At 41.4% G+C, this 24,786-nt stretch overlaps 1 protein-coding gene across 1 annotated transcript in view; it reads right to left on the minus strand.

Annotated features, from left to right (window-relative positions):
• Window positions 1–21,333, minus strand: part of LOC148028958 (small multi-drug export protein) — a 62,527-nt gene extending 41,194 nt beyond the window's left edge. The window contains exons 1-2 of the mRNA XM_087687728.1: window positions 21,025–21,333; window positions 19,779–20,137 (exon numbers count right to left, since the gene is read on the minus strand). Coding sequence (XP_087543854.1) covers window positions 19,779–20,137; window positions 21,025–21,195 — 530 coding nt within the window. The 5' untranslated portion in view covers window positions 21,196–21,333. The remainder of the gene's footprint in view (window positions 1–19,778; window positions 20,138–21,024) is intronic.
• Between the last annotated feature and the right edge of the window lie 3,453 nt (window positions 21,334–24,786).

Genomic DNA, 24,786 nt, shown 5'->3' on the forward strand with positions numbered 1-24,786 from the left:
CCTAAAGAGGTACACTAATCTTTTGTACCGAGCATCAGAGGTGTCATGCTCACTCTCTCCTTTCTACTGCTATCTACTCTCTGTATGTTATCCATCGCGTTCACTCTTAGCTCAGTCAGGCTCCATCAAACTGGTATCAGAGCCACAGGTTGTGCACGCTTCCCGAAGCCTATGACAAGCGTCTGGCCACGTGACAAGTGAGCAGGAGGTGCAAGTCAACAAGAGCCTCAAGTGTCACAGGTGATGAAGGAAGAGTTGCAGGTTCGCAAGTCACGCGACAAGCACACAACATGCCGACAGGGAAGTCAAGTAGCTAACGTGCAGCCAAGCAGACAGGAGAGCAACAGTCAACGTGCAACAAGGGGTCGAGGAGCTCACGAACCTGGCGACAGATGAGACAGCAACCAAGACCAGTCGTCAAGAATTTGGTACGCACCTACCAGTCCATGCAGCGCCAAGCAACAATGGGCAGAAGTCGTCCATGTGAGGCTAGGTGACGACGGGCAGGTCAACAAAATTTTTTTTCTCAGAAATATCATTTTTTTCTTTTCTCCTTCATCAAGTCTTCACATGCAAAGGCACAAAGTCAAATTGTGCCCAAGGAATTTAGGGCTTTTCTCGGATCTAGGGACTTTAATGCAAAATTGGACAATCTGACTTAGAAATTTCAATAGCATCCAAGGTCGTAATGGAAAAAGCCAAGTCATAACGGAAAAATCCAAGTCAATGTCCAACTGCTCAAGGGAACACTCAAATGAATGTCGAGACGAGCTCAAACAACTGCCATCCATAGCCAAAGCATAAAGCATTCACCAAGACATCATAACCCGTACTGGGTAGCCTAGACATAAACCATGTCATAGATGAAATGCCAGCTGCAAAGAAGTGACAGTCAAACCCAAATCGAGCTCTAATCTCAGCTCAAAAGCATTCCGGAGCATAAACAAGACATGTGGCATAGTCCAAATACATCATGACATCATACCGAGTAGCCGGGAGCACCCCATGACCAATAGGTATAACCCAACTGTAGCATAAATAGGTTCAGCCCTGAAGTTTCCAGCAGCATATAACCTCTGTAAATTTGAGCAAATCAATGCTCAATCCAAGTTCAAATCCATAGGCATACATTCCCGTATGTATAGGCACCAACCGAGCATAATCGACATCAAATGCCAAGACCTGTAAGCATAAAATTGAAGTAACAGGTGGCTGCCCTGTTTGGACAGATCTGGGATTGTTCAAAACAGTCAATGGCTGAGCTAAATCAGCTCCAAATGCGTCTCACATAAGAGGCATAACATCCACAAGTGATCTGGTATCAATAGACATCAGTAGAAGCATCACATAAGCCATAGGCATACAAATACATGCTGTCTCAGACCTGAAATCTGTTGCAAAATATTTTGACATCAGAATTTGGCAAATCCAACATCACCATTGCGTCCGGAGCGTGCCAAAACCCCAACTTAGACTCTTATCTTGCCTGAATCAGGTTCCGAATGCCCGAGATATAACAAAAAGAGTGATTTTTTAGCCAGATTTTGAAATAGGCGCAAAAAAACATGAGTTGGCTAGGAAGGTCTGCTGTCCCATGTGTCAACAATGGGGCCCAAAGGAGGCACAAATGGGGGCCAAAGAAGGCCTACACCAAGCCTCAGCAAACCTTGATAGGCTGGAAGCAAGATCCAGAGGAAGCTCCAAGAGGTGTGAGCTATGGCTGCCCATAACTTGTGAAAACCCTCTTTACCTAGACCTGTGGACTGAGATAAATCTCTGAAATAATGAAGCAATACCTCAATGTCAATGCCCTGATAATGCCTCAATAGGCCGGGAAGAAGCTCGGGAAGCCGGGGAGTGACGGGAGCTCAAGAGAATGAGCTATGGCTCCCGGGAAGGAGACCCAATGCGAGTGGAGAGTCGATGGGAAGCTGAGAATGCCACAAGCCAAGCTCAAGAGTCGGAAGCCGTGCTCTGATACCAATTGAAAGTTGAGAAGGATCGAAGCTTGCACTCGAGAGCTATGGCGGGAGAGCAAGAGCAAGAAAGAGAGAGACAAGAAATGGGAACTCCGATAGTCACAATGTGTATTTGGGCCTTCCTTTATTTAAACTGTCACTAAAAGAATAAAGAATAAAGTGACGGTGACGGGCATCTACCACCTGCAGTGTGCAGTGGCGGTGACTGTCAATGTAGTAATACATGGGCGGCTAGGCGAAGACGCCTTTACCCCCAACAAGCTGATCGATGAAAGCCACTCTATAGAAAGAATTGATCAATCCTTTGGTACCAAGCTCTAGGAATCTGCTTCAAGCCATAAAGGGCCTTCCACAATCTATAGGTATGGTCCTCCTTCCCCTGCACAAGAAAACCTAGAGACTGTGAAACATAGATCTCCTCCCCAAGAATGCCATTCAAAAAGGCAAACTTGACATCCATATGATAAACAAGCCAGCGGTGGTAGGTTGCAAGAGCCAAGATAGCGCAAATAGTAGACATCCAAGCCATAGGCGCAAAAGTCTCAAAATAGTCCAAACTTGCCCTCTAAGCAAAACCCTTGGTAACAAGCCTAGCTTTGTGCTTGTTCAAGGAACCATTTGCAAGGTACGTTGACTTATCTATGGATGCGGAACTAGCTCCCAAGTTTGATCTTGCTCAATAGAATTGAGCTCCTCCTACATAGCTTGATGCCAAATATCTTGCATAGGAGCATCCTCAACTATAGTAAGCTCTCTATCATGGAGGATCTGACATAGGAGCATAGTTCACACATAGTGAACTATCTCGCTAGGCTTGTAAGCAAGCTGATTTGCGTGGACCTATAGGAGAAGCAAGAAAGTGAGAAACACCTAAATCGTACATGAGTCCTCTGTACCAAAGAGGAATCCGAATAGGCTCATCCTGCTACGAGAGAGACTGAGTAGTCTCTAGTACCTACAATACACCTGTCTGTGGAAGGAACTCCCCTACACTAAGGGAAGGTAAATTCTCCTCATTTGAAGGAGCCTTCCCCTCTAACAGCTAAGCATCCCTAGAAGACCCTAGAGCGAAGGAACTCCCCTACACCTGTCTGTGGAAGGAACTCCCCTACACTAAGGGAAGGTAAATCCTCCTCATTTGAAGAAGCCTTCCCCTCTAACAACTAAGCATCCCTAGAAGACCCCAGAGCGAAGGCTAAGGGGTGGACATACTCAACGGCAAAGTAGTCACATCTATCAAAGGTGATAGGAAAGCCGATGTAGAGGTGGAGAAGGAGAGGGAGGAGCCGTAGACAACGAAGGGGTGCTATGAGGCAACCGAGAAGGGAGGAGAGGAACTAAGGGTGGGAGAGGATCGGTCAATGATAAAGAATCGTCTGCAATAGAACATCAATAGGATCTTCAAAGGCCACAACCTCATTGAAGATCACATCCTTCCTCACCTTAATCTTCTATGTCATCGGGTCATAAAGCCAATAGCCCTTCATGGTAGTGTTGTAGCCCATGAAGATCACCTTTTTGGACTTCAAGCTTCATCTTTCTCTTCTTCTTGTCCACATGGACAAATACATCACCCCCAAAGATACAAAAGTAAGACACGGAAGGCTTGCTACCAAAGAAGGCCTCATATGGAGTCATGTCCTGTAATGCAAAAGTCAGGGAGTAGTTGTGGATGTGAACTGCAGTAGCCACCACCTCACCCCAAAGGCAATGAGAAAGACCCCTATGCTCCAACATCAATTGGGCCATCTCTAGCATGGTCTAATTCACATGCTCTACCATGCCATACTCCAAAGGTGTGTTTGGAAAGGAATACTCCACCCAAATACAAAGATCCCTGCATAACTGAGAAAAGAGGTTAGAAGTAAACTCTCCACGATGATCTGCTCATATGCCACGGACTTTGAGAGTAGTCTACTTCTCTAAACACCTTCCGCTCATAGAATCGAGAGTACGCTTCACTCTTGTACTCCAAAAAATAAGGCCACGATTGAAGTTGTTGACAATTAGTATCAAATACTTGGCCTTCCCAAGGAAGGCCACATCTCTCAATCAATATGTACCAACTCAAGCGAGGTAGAAGCCCTCCTACTGGCAACTTGTGGATGTGGCTAGCCATGTTGCTTACCCCTCAAACAACTAGGGGATAAAGTGTAAATAGGAGGAAAATGAGAAAGTCCCTCCACCATCTTCTTTCGAGAAGCCTATCAAATAGCTAAGGTGGCCTTCAAATCCTTTGAATCCCTCTCGTTCAACTTCAAATGGAGGTAATTCTACCAACACTTCTCCTTGGGATGAGTGCCCTTCCCACAATATGGGCACTTGGGCTCCTTCTCCTTCAATATGATTTATCACACTAAGTTGGGCCATGAGAAAACAGTACGTTGTTGATTTGGACTTTGCTAATATTTATGATCATCTTTGCAATGGCCGAAGGCATGAGCACTTTGTACTAAGAGATAGATTTCTAATGATGCATAAATGATTGTGTGCCAAAAAGCAGTTGAGGCCTAGAGTGATCACTAAAAGTCATGCTCCTTCGTATGCAAGACATAGAGGTATTGATGCCACAGTCAAGACAGTGGAGCATTTCTTTTATTGGGAAGCTTTAAGGCATGATATAGAGCAATTTGTCAGGACATGCATTATATAACAAAAGGTAAAGTATGATAGGCAAAAGATGCCAGTTTGTTTCAACCCTTGCCTATTCTTTGTCACCAGGACGTGAATCTTTTGAGATGCTTTAATCTTGCTAGTTACATTTGATTAAGTTAATAATTTAATGTGCAAGGTTGTTAAGCACATGTGTTGCACACGGCAGTTATTTTACGATAATAGACCAAGGACCTCAAGGATGCAGTAGGTGTCAAACACAAAAGTTGTGACAAGTTATGCCAATTGGGCTTGGTTGTCAATTGGTGTCAGTTTTGACTCTAGGACTGTTATTTACCCATTAAATGCCTACAATAACACTAGGGACTAGGCATTAATTAATTAATTAATACCAATGTAAGGGCAACGGAGGCCGGGGACCACTCCAAGTTGAAAATGGCCTAGCTAATTTATTTATGGATCGTCACATTTAATTTTGGGCAAGGTCAAAAGGACTGAAATTAATTTTCAGAATTAATTAATTCTTGAAATTAATATAATGGTTGAAAAATGCTGAAAAATGGGTTTAGAAGACTGACACTTGGCACAAATACCCATGCAACTGAGAAGAACGTTTTAAAGCTGGTGAAGGCTGTTTTTTATTCATTCAGCTTGGGAAAGAAAGAGAGGAAGAGCTGCTGATCAATTTGCAAGCCTGGTTTCAGCCATTGGAGACAAAAGATAGTGGCCAAGAGGCCAAAGAGAGAAGGCGACATCATTTATGGGTGTTCAACTGCTGGCAACAGCAATTAGAGGCAGGCAACAACAGTTTGGGCCTCTCCAAAGCAGCAAGTGACAACCTCTGAGATGATCCAGGCACCATAGCAACCAATTCTAGGGCTTCTCTGCAAAGAATTTCTGAAATTTCTCTGTCTACAGTTTTGTCGCACCTTCTCTCAACAAATCTTAGCATTTCTCAACCATTCTCAAAAGATCTCAACCACATTTGGTGGACAGCAAAGGAATTTCTGTTGTAAACCCTAATTTAGGGTAGTAGTGCTAAACCTTGGGACCCATGCAATCAACCAAGGGCATCATACACTGAAATTAGCACCTACAATTCAAGGAATTATTAGGGATTTTAAATGCCAGCTCATCCATTGTGAATTTGCGGCAGCATTTGGCCAGTTGGGGTTCCATTAGAGCAAGTCCTAGGTGAAAATCAAGGGGCAATTGGCCCAAACTGTTTGCTGTTTATTTGTATAGCAAGGGGCTTTTGGATCAGCCAAGGAGATTGTGGAATCTCAACTTGTACTCAATCCATTAGCAATTAAAGTTAAAGATATACCAAAAGGGGTGCCAATTTTGGGGCCAACAAGGTGTCTACTGTCCAAGATTATTAACGCAAAGTGTGCATTTCAGTTTATGCTCACTCATTGATTGATGTAATTAAGTGCTTAATCAAGTATTACCATCCTATTCCAAGAAGGAAGGCTGGTTTCGTACCGGCTCTTCCTTCAAATCAAAAGCTCGATGGAAAGAATTACCACATTTGGCAGATAATGATGCTTGCCATCTTGGAGTCCTATGTGGAAGATACAGAAAGGGTCTATGCTAGTCACTAGAGGTGGTCAAAAGGGGACTCTATATTATCTCTACTGCAAGGAACTTCCTGGAAAGTTTGTTGCAATTGCTAAAGTACAGTCACACATGGAGTTATGGCACAAGTGTCTTGGACACATGAACCAAAAGGATTTGCAGGCACTTTCTTCACTTGGAAGAGTTGATGTGAAAAACTCAAAGCCTGACTTTTGTGATGACTATGTTTTGGGTAAACATGTAAAGAGTCTATACTCTCATGGAGCCTCTAGAAAGGTATGTATCTTGGATTTAGTCCACTCTGATGTATGCACCATTCCAATAAAAGTTTAGTGGTTTTTGTTATTTTGTGTCTTTTATTAATGACCATTCTAGAAAGCTATGGTTTTACTTGTTGAAGCAGAAAAGTGAGGCATTGGATAATTTTTAAAAGGTTTTATGCATTTGTTAATACTCAAAAGGGTTTAAAATTAAAATGCATAAGAACAGATAACGAGGGAGAGTATGTATCTAAAAAATCCAATAAATTTTGTGATACAAATGGGATTAAAAGGGAGCTTATCGCTCCTTATGATCCGTCATCTAATGGCGTTTCTGAGCAAATGAATCGCACGTTATGCGAGAAGATTTAGTGCATATTGTCCACAGCTAATCTCTCACAATTGTTTTGGGGAGAGGCACTTAAAACCACGGTGCATATCTGCAACAGGTCTCCACACCGTGCACTTGAAAGTGGCATCCCTAAAAAGGTTTGGTTTGGCAAACTTGCTTCATATGACCACTTAAGAGTCTTTGGCTGTGAATGCAACGTACACGTACCTATTGATAGTAGAACCAAACTTGACATGAAATTTCATAAAGGCGTCTTTGTGGGTTATGGAGAAGAGGGTTTAATGGGTTATAGAGTTTGGGTTCCAAGCATAAAAAAGGTGCTATGCAGCCAAGATGTGGTATTTAATCAATCAAAGCTACTGAAAGTTAAATTTCAGCATGATCAGTTACTTGAGCATGCTGAAAATGAATTACAACAACCTGAAATTGTATTACAGCAACCTGAACATGCAGTTTAGTAGCCAAACAATGGGATCACTGGCATTTGCTTGGATATGGATCCATTACCTAATAACACAAATCGTTCAGTAAGAAGGTCTACACGTGTTAGAAGACCTATACAAAGATTTGATCCTTCTTTGGACTGCATTTTGCTCACAGATGAAGGTGAGCCTCTTACGTATATCATGTGAATTGAAGAAAAAGAGGAAACTATGTAGGAAGAAATGAAGTCCTTGTATTAGAATGATACTTGGGATTTGGTTACATTGCCCAGGGATAGGAAAGCCATTCCTAACAAATGGGTCTATAAAATCAAATGTGTGGATGGCAAACCCAATTACAAAGCTAGACTTGTGGCTAAGGGCTATACACAAAAGGAAGGCATTGGTTTTCAAGAACTGTTTTCTCATGTTGTCAAAATGACCACTCTTCAAGTGTTATTTGCCATTGTAGCATCTATGGATCTTGAACTTGATCTTAGAACTACATTCCTGCATGGTGATCTAAAAGGAGACCTGTACATGAAACCGCCCGAAGGTTTTGTTATACAAGGAGCATTTGGTATGTAAGCTTAAGAGAAGCTTGTATGGTTTGAAACAAGCTCCTAGACAATGGTATAAAAAGTTTGATCCCTTCATGCTCTCACGTGGATTTAAAAGTAGTGCAGATCACTACTTATATATTAAGAAGGCTGATGATGGAAGCCTTATTATGCTTGTGCTTTATGTGGATGATATGCTTATTGTTGGTAAGCATAAAAGCTAGATTAATGCATTGAAAAGACAGCTGAGTTCAGCCTTTTCCATGAAGGATTTTGGGCAACTGAACACATTTTGGGCATGCGTGTGACACGAGATAGAGAGCAACAACTCTTATTTCTCTCACAAGAAAGGTACATCAACAAAGTAATTGATCGTTTTTCTATGGCAGATGCTAAGCCTCTTAGTGTTGGTGTACCTTTATCACCATATCTTAAGCTTAGCAAGGCAAATTGCCCAAAAGATGATAAGGCAACCAGCTCTATGAAGGTGTTCCTTATGCTTCAGCTTGTGGCTCACTCATGTATGCTATGGTTGCCACTAGACCTGACATTGCTCATGTAGTGGGAGTTGTAAGCAAGTTTATGTCAAATCCTAGCAAAGCACATTGGGAAACAATGAAATGTATATTACGGTACCTTAAGGACACACAAAGAAAATGTATTTGCTATGAAAAGGGTACGTTAGATTTGCAGGGGTATTGTGATGTAGACATGGTAGGTGACTTAGATACTCGCAAGTCTACTAGCGGGTACATATTTACCTTGACTGGTGGGGAAGTTTCTTGGTGCTCTATTGCAAAAGATAGTCGCACTCTCTACCACTGAGGCTGAATATATTTCAACCACTAAAGCTTCAAAAGAAGCAGTTTAGCTTGGTCGTTTGGTTAAGGATTTTGGGTTGTCCACCAAAACACTTGTACTTGGATGTGATAGCTAGAGCGTTGTATGCCTGGCTAAGAATGTCATGTTTCATGCACGTACCAAACATATTGATATTTAGTATCATTTTATCAGAAAAGTTCTGAATGATGGTCTAGTCACACTGACTAAGATCAAATCACTAGATAACCCTGCAGACATTTTCACTGAAAGTCTTGCAAAGGCTCCACATGAGCATTGCATTAGACTTGTGGGAGTTGGTTAAAGGTTTGCTTAGGACCTTTAAGTGGGAGATTGTTGGGCGTAAAGGCCCTTTACTCTCTCCCTGTATATATTACTTCACACATGTGAACTCACACTAGTGGGTGTAAGTGTATCGTACCCTAAGTATAAATGCATTATTTTCTTCTTTGTGTGTACCATACTGGTGCACACCTATCGGTCAACTCTCACTCACACTCTCACTGTTCAGTATCTCGACTCACATGTGCTCTCTCTGCTTCCACTCATACTCATCAGAAACATCTATTCTATTATCTTTAGTCCAAAATAATCAAGTTTTTCTTTTTGTACTAATATTATATCGTACCTTATAGAATCCAAGGTACCATTTAATACCGTATTTTATTGTATTGTATCGTATCATACCTTTCGTACCTAACTAGTATGACTCTTTCTCAAGCCATTCTTCGATAGCACTCCAGATCCTTAAGCCTTATGCCCCATCCATGCCTCTAGTGAAATCGACCTTCCTTCTTGGAAAGGGTGGTGAAAATCTGATTAAGCACTTAATTACAACAATTAACAAATTCACAAAAATTAAAATACACACTTTACCATACAATCTTGGACATTGGACACCATGTTGGCCCAAAAAAGTAGCACCACTTGTGGTATTTATTTATCTTGTATTGCAATTAGATGGAGTACAACTATGATTTCTTAATCTCCTCTGCTGATCCAAAAGCCCCTTGTCATCATAAATGATCAACAAGTCTTCAAATTGATTTGCCCTTGATTTGCTCGAGCAATTGGCCTTCACCAACTCCTTGGGAAATGAAATTTGCCCCAAATTCGAATATTGGCTAGTCCCTCACTTGAGTCTTGCTGAGAATTAATTCTCAACCCTGAAAATTCAAGCCTTGAGGTTTCAATCTCTTGGCACGCTCCCCGAGGTTGTTGTCAAACCCTAATTTTTGTTGTAAATTAGAGTTTACAATAGAGAAAAATACAATTTCTCAGCCTCCAAGGATTACAATGCTAAATAAAATTTTGGGAAATGGTTGGGCAATGAGAGAGAATGCTGAATAGAGAGAAAATTTGGACTTCCATCACAACAAAACAGAAGAAATCAGCTATTGCCCTCTCGAGACAGCCATGAAAGCTATCTTCATTGATGAAACACACCGAATATGATGTTTGTTTGGCTGAAACAGCACTCAAACTGCTGTCACCTTCTACTATTGTAGTCTCTTTAGGGCAAATCACCAGCTCCTGGAGGATCTCTTGCTGGCTAGAAATGGCCTGTCGACTGTTGTAGCAGCTATGGAAGCCTTCTCTCTATCTCTCTCAACTTACACAAGGCTGGAATGACCCTCTCTCTCTCTCTCTCTCTCTCTCTCTCTCTCTCTCTCTCTCAAAAACACCTTTCCCATTTTCATGGGCAAGTTTTGCCAAGTAATAGCCTTCTAATCCCAAAAATTATTATGACCAGCCAACAATCAAATTGGCTAGGCCAATTCATCTCTCCCTGAGTCTTCTAAATGCCAAAACTCTAGTGTCACCAACAAACACTTATGGCTAATAAATTGCCTTGGGCCAATTTCTCATACCATATACCACCTAGTATTTGTGCAACATTACTTTACACAACTTTTGCTTTTGATATCCACTGATTTCCTCAGGTCCTTCGCTCATAACTATGAAATAATCTCAATTGCACTTCACATGTGCAACATATACTTAAACATTTGATTAAAAATTAATCCAAATGTTAAGTAAAGCAAGTAAAATTTCACATCCTCGAGACATCTTGAGCCAAGTGACAAGTTGTTTCCCCTTCTAGCGTCTGTTGCAGCCTGCATCTAGCATAGGTCGCCCTACATTAGTACACTCCATTTCAGCCATCGCCTAACTATCTTCAACCTCCAGTAATCAATTCTAAGCTCCAACTAAATAGCCCTCAAATTGTTGTCACCTATTGCTGTAGTCCCTTCAAGGCATGTCATCATCTCTTGAAGAGTCTCTTGTCGGCTCGAAATGGCCTTCAACTGTTGTAGCAGTTGTGGTAGCCTTCTCTTTGTCTCTCTCAACTTGCACAAGGCTGGAATGACTCTCTCTCTCTCTCTCTCTCTCTCTCTCTCTCTCTCTCTCTCTCTCTCCCCAAAACGTCTTTCCCACTTGCACGAGCAAGTTTTGCCAAGTGAGAGCCTTCTAGTCCCGTTTTCCAACATTATCTACATTATTAAATTAATTTTGAATTTTAAATTTCTAAAAATTAATTTAGTGCCCAAAAAATTAGTCTAGCCAACCAACAATCAAATTGGCTAGGCCGATTCATCTCCCAAGTGTTCCCGAGTCTTCTTTAGATCCCAAATTGGTATTAAGTACCATTAAATGCCGAATCCCTAGTGTCACCAACTAACACTTATGGCTAATAAAATGTCTTAAGCCAATTCTGGCACCAAATACCATCTAGTATCTGAGTAACATTATTTTAAACAACTTTTGCCTTTGGTATCCACTAATTTTCTCAACTCCTTAGCTTGTACATATGCAATAATCTCAGTTGCACTTCACATGTACAATACATACTTGAACATTTGATTAAAAATTAATCCAAACGTTAAGTAAAGCAGGTCAAATTCCACCCTCATCGTGACACCTAGAGTTAGACAACACGTTGCTACCTCTTCTAGCATTTGTTGCAACCTACATTTAGCTGTCTAGGAGGTTGCTTTGCATTAGTAGACTCCATCCCAACCATCGCCTAACTGTCCTCAGCCTCGAGTGATCAGCTCTCAGCTCTAATAGGTGGTTACAACACTCATGTTCCTTCTCTAGTGGATGTCACCCTCATATCATTCACTGCTCTACTCTTAAGCATTCTATACACTCTTCCATTCATCTATAGCATTGATTCATTCACATCAGAGTTCTCTTCTCTCTCTATTTGTGTTTGTGCTTTTGCATTTTGAGTCTCGAGTTTGAGTTTTCAGTTTTGTATTTAGGGTTTGCGTTTATTGCGTCATTGTATGAGTTATTGTGTATTGGTCGCGGTCATACATTCTCTGTTTTCTCTATGCAAACCCTAGCATATCCTCAGAGAGACCACATCCAACTTGCAGTTTGGAGCAAATTTGTTATAAAGAACAAAACCTTGCTGATATTTTTGGGCCTTCCACCAAGCATGTGGGACATCTACAATCTCTCTTTTGCAAGGTGTAGCTGATTTCCCCTCCATTCAAACATCCTGACACCAAAACGCAAATTTTCTAGTGTCATTGTAAGTTTATTTCAAAGATGGAGTACCATTGGTTCAATGCGTTTGATGACTCTGATGAGAAAACTATCCTTTCTTTCAAGACGGGCATTCTCACCGATCCGACCCTCACTAAGAGCAACGTGAAGAGTGAAAATTAGAGTCTCATTCTAAAAGTGAACATCACTCTAAGATTTCTCAAATTTCGGAGCAACTTTCTCCTCCTCCTCCCGCTTGTTTACATGTCTCGCATAGAGCCCGTCCTTCTGGCCCTCGTATTGCATGGCATCCGTTGTACACGTGCCGATTCCTCCCTCACTCAAAGAAGATCAACTTCACTAGTTAAACTACTCCTTTTGATCATGCAAAGTGGAATGCATCCTCAAAACATTTTATCTTTGGGATTTTGTCACTACTCCCATTCCTCAACCCATGGAGGATCCCCCTATTGGTTCTACAATGGACCAAGTTGCTCTTTGGGATCGACTTCATACTTGAGCTAGGTCCATTCTTTTTATGAGTCTACAAGATGTACTTGTTTTCATGTATGCGAGTTGGGGATAGAAGCAGAGGCATGGACGAAGCTCTCTACCCTCTACCATCAAAAGACCTTTGCCCACCATCTTACTCCGAAGAAGAAACTCAAAATGCTTTCCATTGACTTCTCTCCTTCTATGAAGGATCACATCAACAAGATGGAGGATATGCAGGATGAGCTTGCATCCCTAACTCAAACGATATCTTCATAGGACATGGCAATGGTTCTTATTACCTAGTTGCCATCTCCCATGGTAATTGTGAAACGTGATTCACTAGCAATGAAATGCAAAACGCTTGAAACACTTGAAGCCTTTCATTGAAATGCAAAACACTATTAGTAAAATGGCTAATTGGAATGTGATTTTTAAAGGGAAATTTTTGGTTTTTCTTACTTTGTTGAGGGTTTCTACACACTCTATATATAGGATACCATCCAAAGAAGGATATTATTTTTTGACGTGACAAGATTTGCGTGGTATAGATATGTTCATTGGAACTGATTCTTTACAAAGAAGAGTATCTCATATGTATTATTTAACGGTTTCACTTGACATTTTGCTTGGGACTCACCAATGGTGAAACATTTCAAGGGAAAACACAACATTTCAAGGATGAAACATTTCGAGGATGAAACATTTCATAGGTACCTTGCCATCTCCTAAGTATAATGTCTTCTACACTAGTCTACTTACCTCAAGGGTACATGGGACTCTTCTTTGGGATTAGTTAGCTCCACTTATCTTGAAACATGACAAGCGACTCAAAGAAATAGGAGCCAATGGATCCAGCTCTACCAAGGCCTTTACTGCAAGTGTAGGAGGGGAAAACAAGAAGGTCAACAAGAAGCTAGATGAAAAGAAGGATGAGAAGAAGTTCAAGCCTAAGTGCCCACACTATTGGCAAAAGTACCCCCCCCACACATACATTTGAAGCCAAAGTAAGGTTTGAAGGACTCAAAGGCTACCCTTGCTACTATAGAGTCTGTCTTTGTTCATCTGTTAGAGGTTAAAGATACAGCACTTGCTTCTTTTACTGAGGAGAAGCCATGGCTCCTTGACAATGGGATCTCTTCACATATGACCTACTAATAGTATTGGCTTCAAAATCTTTGTTTCAGAGGGGGTTCCGTCACCATTGGTGATAACTCTTCCATACCTATTCATTGAGTGGGAACTACTCCCCTTTTGCCAAATAGATAAGCTTCACTTGCCAAAGTTCTTTCTGTATCAAATTTACATTTTAACCTTCCATCCATGGTTTGACACAACTAGGTATTCACATGGTCTTCATCGAAGACGTGACCGTTGAGAACTTTTCTATAAGTTCTATTCTTTGGACAGGTATTCAAGAAGGTGGGCTTTACAAGCTCACAACCCTTGCTCCATGGATTTCTCACAAGCTTGGGCTGCTTTGGCATGCCTCTTATGGGCACCTAAATTTTGACTCCATCAAACAAGCTTCACAAAAGAAGCAAGTGGAGAGACTTCAAATTTTCCCTCCATTCACACCCATTATGCCCTAGCAACTAATGGGGCAAATGGTATAGGTAGTATCATTCACATGTTGCTTCTCGCAGGGCTACTACTCGCTTGAGTTGGTGCATACCAACTTGTGCAATCCTATGGGCATAGTCTTAGGGGAGGCCAAATATCTAATGCTTGTTGATTATTGTAGCAAGCATGTGTGGCCATGTTTTCTAAAGTACAAGAATGAGGCATCCTTAGACTTTTGTGACCGAAAGGTGTTTGCTAAAACACAAACTTCTTTCAAGGTTGATGGTGTATGAGCTAATCATAGTGGAGAGTTTTGCCCCAAGGCTTTTGATGGGTTTTGCAAATAGCATAGGATTCGAACAAAGTATTCTCATCTGAACACACCATCAAAGAATGGTTTGGTGGGAGCATGCCCACAAGACCATGCTTGAGATGCCATCAAAGAATGGTTTGGTGGAGAATGCCCACAAGACCATGCTTGAGACGTCCTCTTCAATGTTGGAGCATCAAGGTCTTCCTCACTCTCTTTGGGTGAGGCGATTGCAACACCGATACATATCCACAACAGGTCTTTGACTTCAACATTACAGGACATGACTCCATATGAGGTTTTCTCTCAAAAGAAACCTTCAATGTCTCATTTTCGCATCTTTGCATGTAATGCCTATGTCCATGTGGACAAGAAGAAACAGAGCAAGATCAACCCAAAGTTCAAGAAGTTATATTTGTTGGTTAAAGTACAATTGTGGAGGGATAAAAGCTCTATGACCCAAAGAAAAGAAAATTTGAGGCGAGCAAGGATGTGGTGTTTGATGAGGCTATGGCCTTTGATGATCTGATTGATGGTATTTCTATGATAGGTGGTTCATCATCAATTGATCCCCCCTCCTAACACTCAACCCCTTCCCTTTCAAATTACCCATCAGCACCCTTTCTTCATCTACAACAACTCGTCCTCCTCCTCCTTCAACTCCCCTTCTACCCTCCTTCTTCTACTTCTTCATCGAGTATTTCTACTACTCCAACCCCTCAAGTGTCTTCCAAGGGCATTGAGTTGTCTGAGGGGGAGCCCTCCTCTTTTGATGAGGGGGATGTACCCTTACCCAATGAGAGGGGAGTCCCTATAACAAATAGGTGCATTATAAGTACTAAAGGCCTCTCGATCTCCATCACAACAGGAAGAGCCCATTGTTATTTCACAATGGCATAGGCACCTTATGCAAGATGCAGATGTTTCTTGTTAACGAGTATTGTCAGCTCACAAGTGAGTCTGGGCCATGCCTAGTATTACTAGCTATTTTAGGCATTTTATTGTGGCCTATATGATGCATATTTGGGCATTTATCACTAGGCAACCAGCATTAAATGCTGGCCAACTTGATGCATTATTTGCGTTATTTCTGGCCTATTTATTTAGGCTCTTCTTCCACAGTCTCTCACTCATCACTTGCAGATCCAGTGCATACCTTGGTGGAGAGAGGAGCCATTGCCAATGCTCACGCAACAAGCGACTCACTATTGAAAGTGATTGTCTAATGTTTGGTATATGGATTCCATTTCCCGAGCATTTTATTGAGTTCTCTTTTTTGCACTGTTCTCTCTTTCTTTCTCTTCTATCTTGTGTTCAGCAATTTATTTCAACACTTGTTCATGGTTCCATTGTTGCATACACTTCTAACATGGTATCAAATTTCAAGATCTGTGCTCCTATTGCTGTGTCTTTTTCTGCTGATTGCTGGCCCATTTTACCCTTTCTGATCAGGAGGACCTGCTGCTAGGTATTTTTTCAGTCTGTCTGTGGTTTCTTACAGCCTGCATTTTCAGCCTAGGACCTTGGGTCTTCAGCCTGTGATAGCTGTTTCACCTGTCCACGTCAGTCTGCCGCATTTAATGCTCAATTCAGCCTACATTTTGGTATTCTTCTCCTGGCTGTTTGCTGGATGACTATCTGTACTCGTTATTTTGGCTATTTCTGGCATTTTCTGGCTGTGTTTTCCACTTCCTACAGCAGTTATTTTTCTTTTCTAATTCAAAATTTTGGCTATCATTGCATGTGAACTCTTATTTTGTGTAGTCTTTGCTGTTTGGTTGGCTGTACTCTCTCTCTCCATACCTTCACTCCTCTATCTTCTCTTCTTATCCTCTCCATATGGCTCCATGCACTTTTGCTGATGATAAGTTTATCGGAGAGAGGGTGTTAGCAATATTGTCAGTTCATGAGTGATTCTCGGCCATGCCTAGTATTACAAGCTATTTCAGGCATTTTATTGTGGCATGTATGATGCATATTTGGGCATTTATTGCTGGCTGACCAGCATTAAATGCTGGCCAACCTGATGCATTATTTGCATTCTTTTTGGCCTATTTATTCAAGCTCCTCTTCCACAATCCCTCATGCATCGCTTGCAAATCCAATGCATACCTTGGTGGTGAGAGGAGCCACTATCAATGCCCACACAGCCAATGACTCACTGTTGTATATGATTGTCTAGTGTTTGATATATGGATTCTATTTCCCAAGCATTCTACTGAGTTCTCTTCTTTGCATTGTTCTCTCTTTCTTTCTCTTCTGTCTTGTGTTCAATAGTTTATTTCAGCACTTGTTTATGCTTCCATTGTTGCATCCACTTCTAACATCTCACTTTCCTAGTACACTGCCAATCAAGATATAGGCCTGACAAGGTAGTTCGCTATATGTTAACTATGACCTTATGTCTCAGATTTTACGAGATCATGAGCATACTACTACTGATGAGACTCTAGCATAGGATGTATTTTGCCATGTTATGCAGGAGAAGCTCAATTCCATCAAGCGTAATCAAACTTGGGAATTGGTCCTGCATCCAAGAAAGCAAAAGGTGATAGGTGTAAAGTGGGTCTATAAGACCAAATACCTAGACAATGGCGCCTTAGACAAGTACAAAGCTAGGCTTGTTGCTAAGTGTTTTGCACAAAGGACGGGATTCGACTATTCTGAGATGTTTGCACCTACAGCCCATATGTCTACTATTTGGATTGTTTTGGTCTTGCAACTCATCACCGATGGCCAATTCACCAAATGAATGTAAAGTCTACCTTCTTGAACAATATCTTAGAGGAAGAGATTTATGTTGACCAGCCTCTTGGTTTTCGTGTGTAGGGGAAGGAGGATCATGTCAGCACATTGCAAAGGCTCTCTATGGCCTCAATACCATCTTGCACAGAGTGGATCATGGATTCCGAGAGCGATGGCCTACTATCCCACAACAAACAATGCAATGCATCTCTCTACAAAGCCCTTGTCTCAAGCTTCCATACTTCAACTCTTTGGTTCTTCAAACATCCCATGATCTAAGAGGTGATGTAAGCCTATGTTTTATTAGTCCATCATCTCCTGGTTGTGAGCTCCACCAAAATTTGACAGAGATAGAGGAGCTCTAACTGTTCCAACCCAATCTAGGTGTGTACATTTCTTTTTCAATGCGACTTGAGTGTGTTTACACTAGTACCAGCCACATGCGTTTCTTTTTCAATGGCCGGTCAGCACTATTTTCCATGTTATAGTGGGGGCAGCCTGGCTTGATATTTTTGCCGTCATTTCTTGGTCTCTATGCAGCTGGTCGGTGTGTTTTATGCTGGCCTTCTATATCATTTTGTGCGGCCAGATCTGGTTGACCAATTTTGGGCTGCTCATGCTATTTACAGCAAGTCCCCCCCACATTTGGCAGATTATCTTCTTTGTCAGCGGGTTCAGCACACTCTATCTTCAACATCCTTCCACCTTTGGCACAGCCATCATCGGCAGCCTGATCTAGTGCCCTCACTAATACCTTGGTCGGTGTGCAAGCCCTAGGGACTGATCAGTCTGCCATTGTAGTCAACCTTCCATTCAGATTCAACCATCACTTCATTCTCTTCTCTCTTTCTCTCTCACTCTTCTCTTCATGTTCGTATTTCTCTTCTATTGTGCTCTCACACATTGTTCTACTTTTGAGCATTTGTACGTACTCTCATTTATTTACAGCATCAATTCATTCACTTCAAAGTTCTCTTTCTTCTCTATTTGTATTTTGTGTTTTTGCATTTATTGAGTTCTTGTCCAAGTTCTTGTGTTTTAGTTGTGCTCATACATTCTATGTTTTCCCAGTGCAAACCCTAGCATCACTTCATAGATTCCATGTGCCTGGAAAGGAGGACCATGTGTATCGCTAGCAAAAGGCTCTTTATGGCCTGAAGCAAGCTTGCAAGGCTTGATACAAGCATATTGACAAGTTCTTTCTTCAAAGTGGCTAAAAGTCTCTCCACTCAACCTACCCAAGTTCCGCTCTAGAATAGCAGCCCCCTCTCAAACCATGAATGTCGATGCCAAAGGTGGAGAAGAAGTTGATGTCAGCTTGTGTGCCAAGAACTTGATGAATGATGAAGCCTAGAGTACTTGATGTAGAGGGTAGACCTAATACTCCTCAATTGATAGGGTTGAAAGGCGAATTAGCCATCCAGGAATGTGCACATACTCAATCTCATGAGATAGCTTCTATATTGACCAAGTATTGTACATGAACCCAAAACTTGACCTCGAGAGATGGCTCAGATGCTAGTCAAGAATCACCAAGGTACATGAAATGAATCTAGTGGATGAAGGAAGACCTCATAGCCCCCAACTAATAGAGTTGGAGGGAGAATCAACCACCTAGGCAATCAAGAGATGCCCATATTGGTGTCTTCATCAATGTCCTATTGCTCCAAGGACTACATTTCCCTCCCCTCCCACTACTGCCCACATCATCATTAGCCCCGGTGGACTATTGCTACTTTTGCATTTTGGGATCCATCTTGAGTACACACTCAAAGCAGTTCTCAGCATCTCCTACACCACTCTCAACTCACCTCTACCTCAATCCTTGGGACACAAAGGTTCAAAGCTCTTTTGTATCATCTATACCACTACACATTCTCATCTCTGTTGAGCATCCATTAGATTGTGTAACATGTTCATCATGTTGTCGCGCTATTTATGTTTCTATGTTTGCCTAGAAATTCTTTACACCATTACCCCTCCTCTACATATTCATCCATCTTCTTTGGCCCATCTCCCCATTGACATCTGAAACATATGTGTGGCAATCAACTATCAAGGCTAGCCATCTCTCAGCTAAGATGGCATGTTCATATACTTTTGGTTCATATGACTCATATACTCCCTATGTTGTTCCTTCTAATGTGCCAATACAAGTAGTGAGTAACCAATATGACCCAGCCTTGTATCAGATTATTAATATACACCCTACAAAGGAGGAGGCCCTAGAGGCAGAAAGTCTCAATCAAGTATACCCACTATTTCTCAAAGTTTACATTTTGCTTCATCTAAGCAAGGCTTTGGTGTTTCATTTGAGCAAAGTTTTGGTGCTTCACATTCTCAAAGACCAGCCTTCCACCCCTTTCCTTTTGGATCAGTCGTATCTCTAGTTCTCAATTTAGATTTGGATCCGTTCCATAATATATGTTATTCTACACATACTCAAGTGCTTTTCATTCCCCACATGCCAATGCAGAGTCAGCATCATTACATTTACAAAACAGCTATTCCAGATGCAGAAACACTTGACAAATACATTGCTTGTACAATGATTGACAAAACATACCCGAGCACGGATAAAACTGAGAGCTTGAAAGGATCGAGCTGCATCCAATATCCAACAGGAATGGCCCCACGCAACTCTAGAACAGGAAGCATAGCCATCACAAAGACAATTGCCTCATCAGGCCATCCTGTCCCACGCAAAAAAGATGCAACTTTAAGTCCAAGGCTAGATGCCTTGAGGGCTTCAGCAGCATGTACGCAGCCACAAAGGAATGCAGGTGAGACAACAATAATGACCAAGATTGTGATAAGAGTTCTTATTGGAAGCCTTCCAGCAGATTGCATTGAGAATCCATTGGAAACTGTGGAAGTTCCTTGGCACACTTGCTTCTCTCTTGTGTCAACTTGACTCCAGATTACCTGAATTATCATGTCATAAAACAAAATAAAGGGCTGCACAGCATGACAATCAACATTATAGAAGAGATGAATTCACACAGCTAATAAGCTGGGCACGCTTAAACTTGTGATGGACAAGGGTTGACAAGAAATGATAGATCATGGATAACTATGAATGCTGGAACTAAATTGACCCTTCTGAACATCCACCAGTGCAACACACAGCTCATGATAGATGCAAGTCTATTCCCATAATGTACTGACAAACTAAGTCCTGCAAAAGAGGATCCAATCAGCCACTTGAGGAAAGTAAAACTATAGATCCCTGTCCGATTCAGATGCTGCGGTCTTGATGAAAATTGCAACATTAGCTAAGGTACAAGAGACATTTACCGTGTCAAGGAGCATAAAGAGCTGCTGCTAGTGATTATGTAAAGCCTGAGTTTGGCCTGCTTGTGGTGAAGCAAATGCATTGATTGGATGCACCTATCAAGTAAATGTTATCTCCTTGAATGGAAATTTGCCTGAAGAGGAATGTTTTAGTCATTATCCATTGTGGGAAATTTTACACTGCTCCTATGTAGTGGCAGTCTCAACATTATGCGCTCCTGCTAGAAGCCACCCCACACCTAGCCTGCTGCAGCAAGCGACAGGGATAGCAGCTGCATGGGTCTTAAACTTCTTTCTGACAGGCAGCATGCTTCCATTCGCACAGATCACACACTGAGATCACGAGTTAACTGCGGAAAACTATGGCAACTTGACTGCAGAACATTATGGCAATCACAGATAGAAGTTCGTGCCGGTAGCACTGGTGTTTGGCATTGTTGTGAGGAGCATGATTCCAGGTCAATGGAGACTAAATCAGAAAAGGGGAACAAAAAATAAACGGGAAAAAAATACCGTGCCTGAAAAGAAGAGAAGACGTTGGAGGTCCGATGCCACGAGCGAAGAGAAGATGAAGGAGGCTGGAAAGTGCGCGACTGAGGAGGGAAGAGACCGGAGCGGCACTGCAGGAGCTGCGCACGGCCGCCATAGCCATGGCAATGATATGAAAATGCACGAGCAAGTAAAGTCATGGCGTGCCTATTCTCGTGCTTCTTCTTCTTCTTCTTCTTCTTCTTCTTCTGCGAATTGTCTTCGTGTGTGTCGCTCCTGTGCTGCTCCTGCTACTGTGGCTGCTTCTTCTGCATTGGCATGAGGAGTATCGACAGCTTACGTAGTTGCATTTTTGGCGTCATTAAATGGTACCTTCTGTGAATTAAGCTATCGATTAATTAGCCATGTGGACAAAATGGTACCTTTTGATTATTAAATTATTAATTAATTAACAACTTAAGGTGGGACAAAATGCTGTTGATTAGGTTATCAATTAATTAACAAGATGCTTTACGACAAAATAATACGTTTTCATTATTAAATTATCAATCAATTAATATTGTGCTTTAAAACAAAATGGTAATACTTATCTATCCATGCGCACCTAGGCCAGCTGGCAAAACACAAAGAAAATTTGCATGTGTGCTACAAAAGAAACAAGGAGGGTGGTGCCCTCTTTGACCATTGCTCCATGAGCTGAAGTACCTTTTGTTGGTTAAATTATCAAATGAATGGTAATGTTCCTTAGGACAAAATGCTAATGCTTATCCATGTTTGATAGAAAATTTGCATTGACGTAGAGAAGAAACAAGGAGGGTGGTGCTCTCTTTTATAGTTGCCTAGTAAGCTTAACATTAAAAAGTATTCCTCCTCCTTAAAACTTGGCAGCGTCTCCTACACACTCTTAAACTTGAAAGGTACATTGTATCATCTCAATGAGGGTATTGAACTACGCTATTGCTATCAAAGGTATGCAACTAGTATGGGGTAGGTTGAGAAGGCCTTCAAGGAGGACCTTGGTCTTTGTAATGAAAGAAGTGATAGCCTCCATTAATGATACAGCCAAGAAGATCTTCAAAGCACCTGTAGCCTTATTTCTCCTAAGCTTAGTGAGATATGCTAGCTACTCAATTGTGGATTGTTTTTTAAGTATTTTGGGAAGGGTCCCCTTTGAGGTGACTTTCAGAAATGATAATGCGGCAAGGGCTTCTACTTTCCCCTTGTGGGCTCAAGATTTGAGATAGATTGGATCTTGGGCAATGAAGTTGGTTACAAGTAGGATCTCATCCATGCAATCCCTTGATTGGCCAACTTCTCCCTAAGGAGATGCTCATGTTCAATTACCCCATCTAGTTGTCTTTCCCATCACTCCCTGCTTGGTTGAAAAGTGAGATTCATTCTCTAGCTAAGGTACTGTGGAGAGTGCTCTACATTCTTGGATCTTCTCATGGTGTATTCAGAATTGAGAAAAAGCATTTATCCTCTAAAATCACATGAAGGGACTTTTTGAAGTTCTTGAGTTTTTTGACATAAATTTAAGATTGTGGTAGAAGTCGTATTAACATTCCCTAATGGTTTGCTACCTTTGTGAAGAATCCAAGCATCGTGTGGAGAAAGATCGTCCTAGGAAAATCTTAAGCAATACCCTCAAGGTGGATGAGGAGAAAAGGGAGGGGCCTCTCTACTAGCCTATCCCTAAGGAGCCGCAAATGATGTCAAGTGATAAGCTTCCTAGTAGTGTTGGCCCCCTTTAGCCCAAAGCTTAACAAGAACGACTTCAAGTTCAATAAAGGTGCTACTAGTGATGGCCTCAAAGGAAAGCCATGCAAGTTATGAACAAAGAGAATATTCCCCCCTCCACCTTGAAGCAAGGTAAGAAAAAAAATTCACTTAAAATTTTCCATGCAAGCCTTTGGTGGACAAGAATATATATGCAATCCTTGAAGATGATGAAGAGGAAGCTGAATTTTTTTACCCTATTAGGATGCAAGGGTGTCTCAAACAAACGTAATGTTGTTAACTGGAACATTAGGGGCTTAAGCATGGAAACCAATAGAACTACTTATAAGAAGCTAATAAGACATAGGAAGCCCAACATATTCACTCAACAAGAGATCAAGAGTAGGATGGATGATGCCATAGATGCTTCATTCAAGGGGTACTACATGTTCAGTTGTAAAGTAGAGAAGAAGAAGTGGCACTCTCGTTTTGATAAGAGATTGTTTGACTCCCAAGTTGATTTGTAATGATGTGTGATCAATCTCGACGACATAAGACCTCTTTTTTGTCTGTGCCCCTTAAAAGGAGAGGGCATTTGAGTGGGCATGCTTGAGAAGGATGCTTCATGTGATAAAATGCATTAGAGTTCATGGATGTTAGCAAAAGAGAGAGTTGCATGGGATAGTTTCTCTCTCTCCCATGGTGTGACAATTATGGGGTTGATTTGGGGTGTACAAAGTGATCTTTTCTACACATGATACAATAAAGGCATGGGGATTCCTTAAAAAGGTACTTAATTCCACCATCTTTATTGAAAATATGGTGAAAGAGGGATCTATTAGAGGCTCACCAACATTAGATGGGGGAATACTTATTACTCAAATGTTCCTCGATGATAATTCTAATGATACTTCTAGCATTGTAAGGAATGATAAGGAGTCCTAGGACTTAATGGAGGTCTTCAAGGAGTTTTTTGCACTTTTTGCTTCCATGGTCAATAAAGACAAGTCTAGAACTTTTATGCTCTTTTGGGTGGATCCTCCAAAATAGGCGAAGACTTGTGGAAGGTCTTGTTTCTTACTATTTGAGATGTCCATTGGGTGGGAATCACACTCAAGCGACACTTTGAGTGGATGAAGGATAAGGTTGTTTCTAGGATTTCTAAGTGTTCTAAAAGAACCTTGTGATTAAGAGGGAAACAAGCTATTATAGGATGTCTCTTGGCTCATTTAATTACGAATATTCATTTGGTATTCTTATTCATAAAGCTAACTAGTCTACATCAAGCTTGAAATTCATCCCTTTGTTTTATGTTTCAATAGGAAGTAAGCTTGATATTAAATTCACTTGGACCAACTTCTCTCTCCAAATGATGGAGGTGGGGCAAGGTTACCTACAGAATGCTAATAGGTCGTGCTTCTCTCGTTTAAATAGGTTGGAGTTGGATCATCATTGGTGCTTTTACATTACATGATTGGATAGCCTCATGCAAACTACTATGGATGTTTAAAGAGGTTTGAATTGGAACAATGTCCTCTTTTGGCTATCTATCGAGCTACATATATAAACCCATGAGAGGTTGCCAATCCTCTTGTCTTAGCATGGGGGGAAGTGATGAATGATGCCCATGGAATTGGTGATCTTGATGGTAGACTTGACCCTAGCCTTAATCAAGTAATCTAGTTGCACAAAGAAGACTTTTTTAATGGATTTTCTCCCATTCAAGCTAGCCTGAAGAATCCGATAAGCTTCTATAGTGAGGGGATTTACCATTAGAAACATGTGTGGTCTAGTAGTGAATCAAGGTTGCGCACTTCACTAGATTTGAAGATCTTATTTCAATTGCCAAATTCTAAAGCGCATTGGATAGTTGAAATTCTGGGCAGGTTAATTATACCCACCCTACACTCAAGTATTTGGGCTACTCCTATTGGCAAGTTATTGTTGACTTTTCCAACAAGTAGTGATTTTGGGAGCAATATTTGTTGATTATGAGATCAAAGGAGCATTAGAAAAGCTTTGAACATGGTGTGGATATGAGGACTTGGAAGAAGAGGCTTCAAAAGGCTTGG

The sequence above is a fragment of the Lygodium microphyllum genome, chromosome 11 (genome assembly GCF_053477565.2).
Source record: "Lygodium microphyllum isolate KBCC chromosome 11, Lygodium_microphyllum_v1.1.10, whole genome shotgun sequence".
Taxonomy (NCBI): Eukaryota; Viridiplantae; Streptophyta; class Polypodiopsida; order Schizaeales; family Lygodiaceae; genus Lygodium; species Lygodium microphyllum.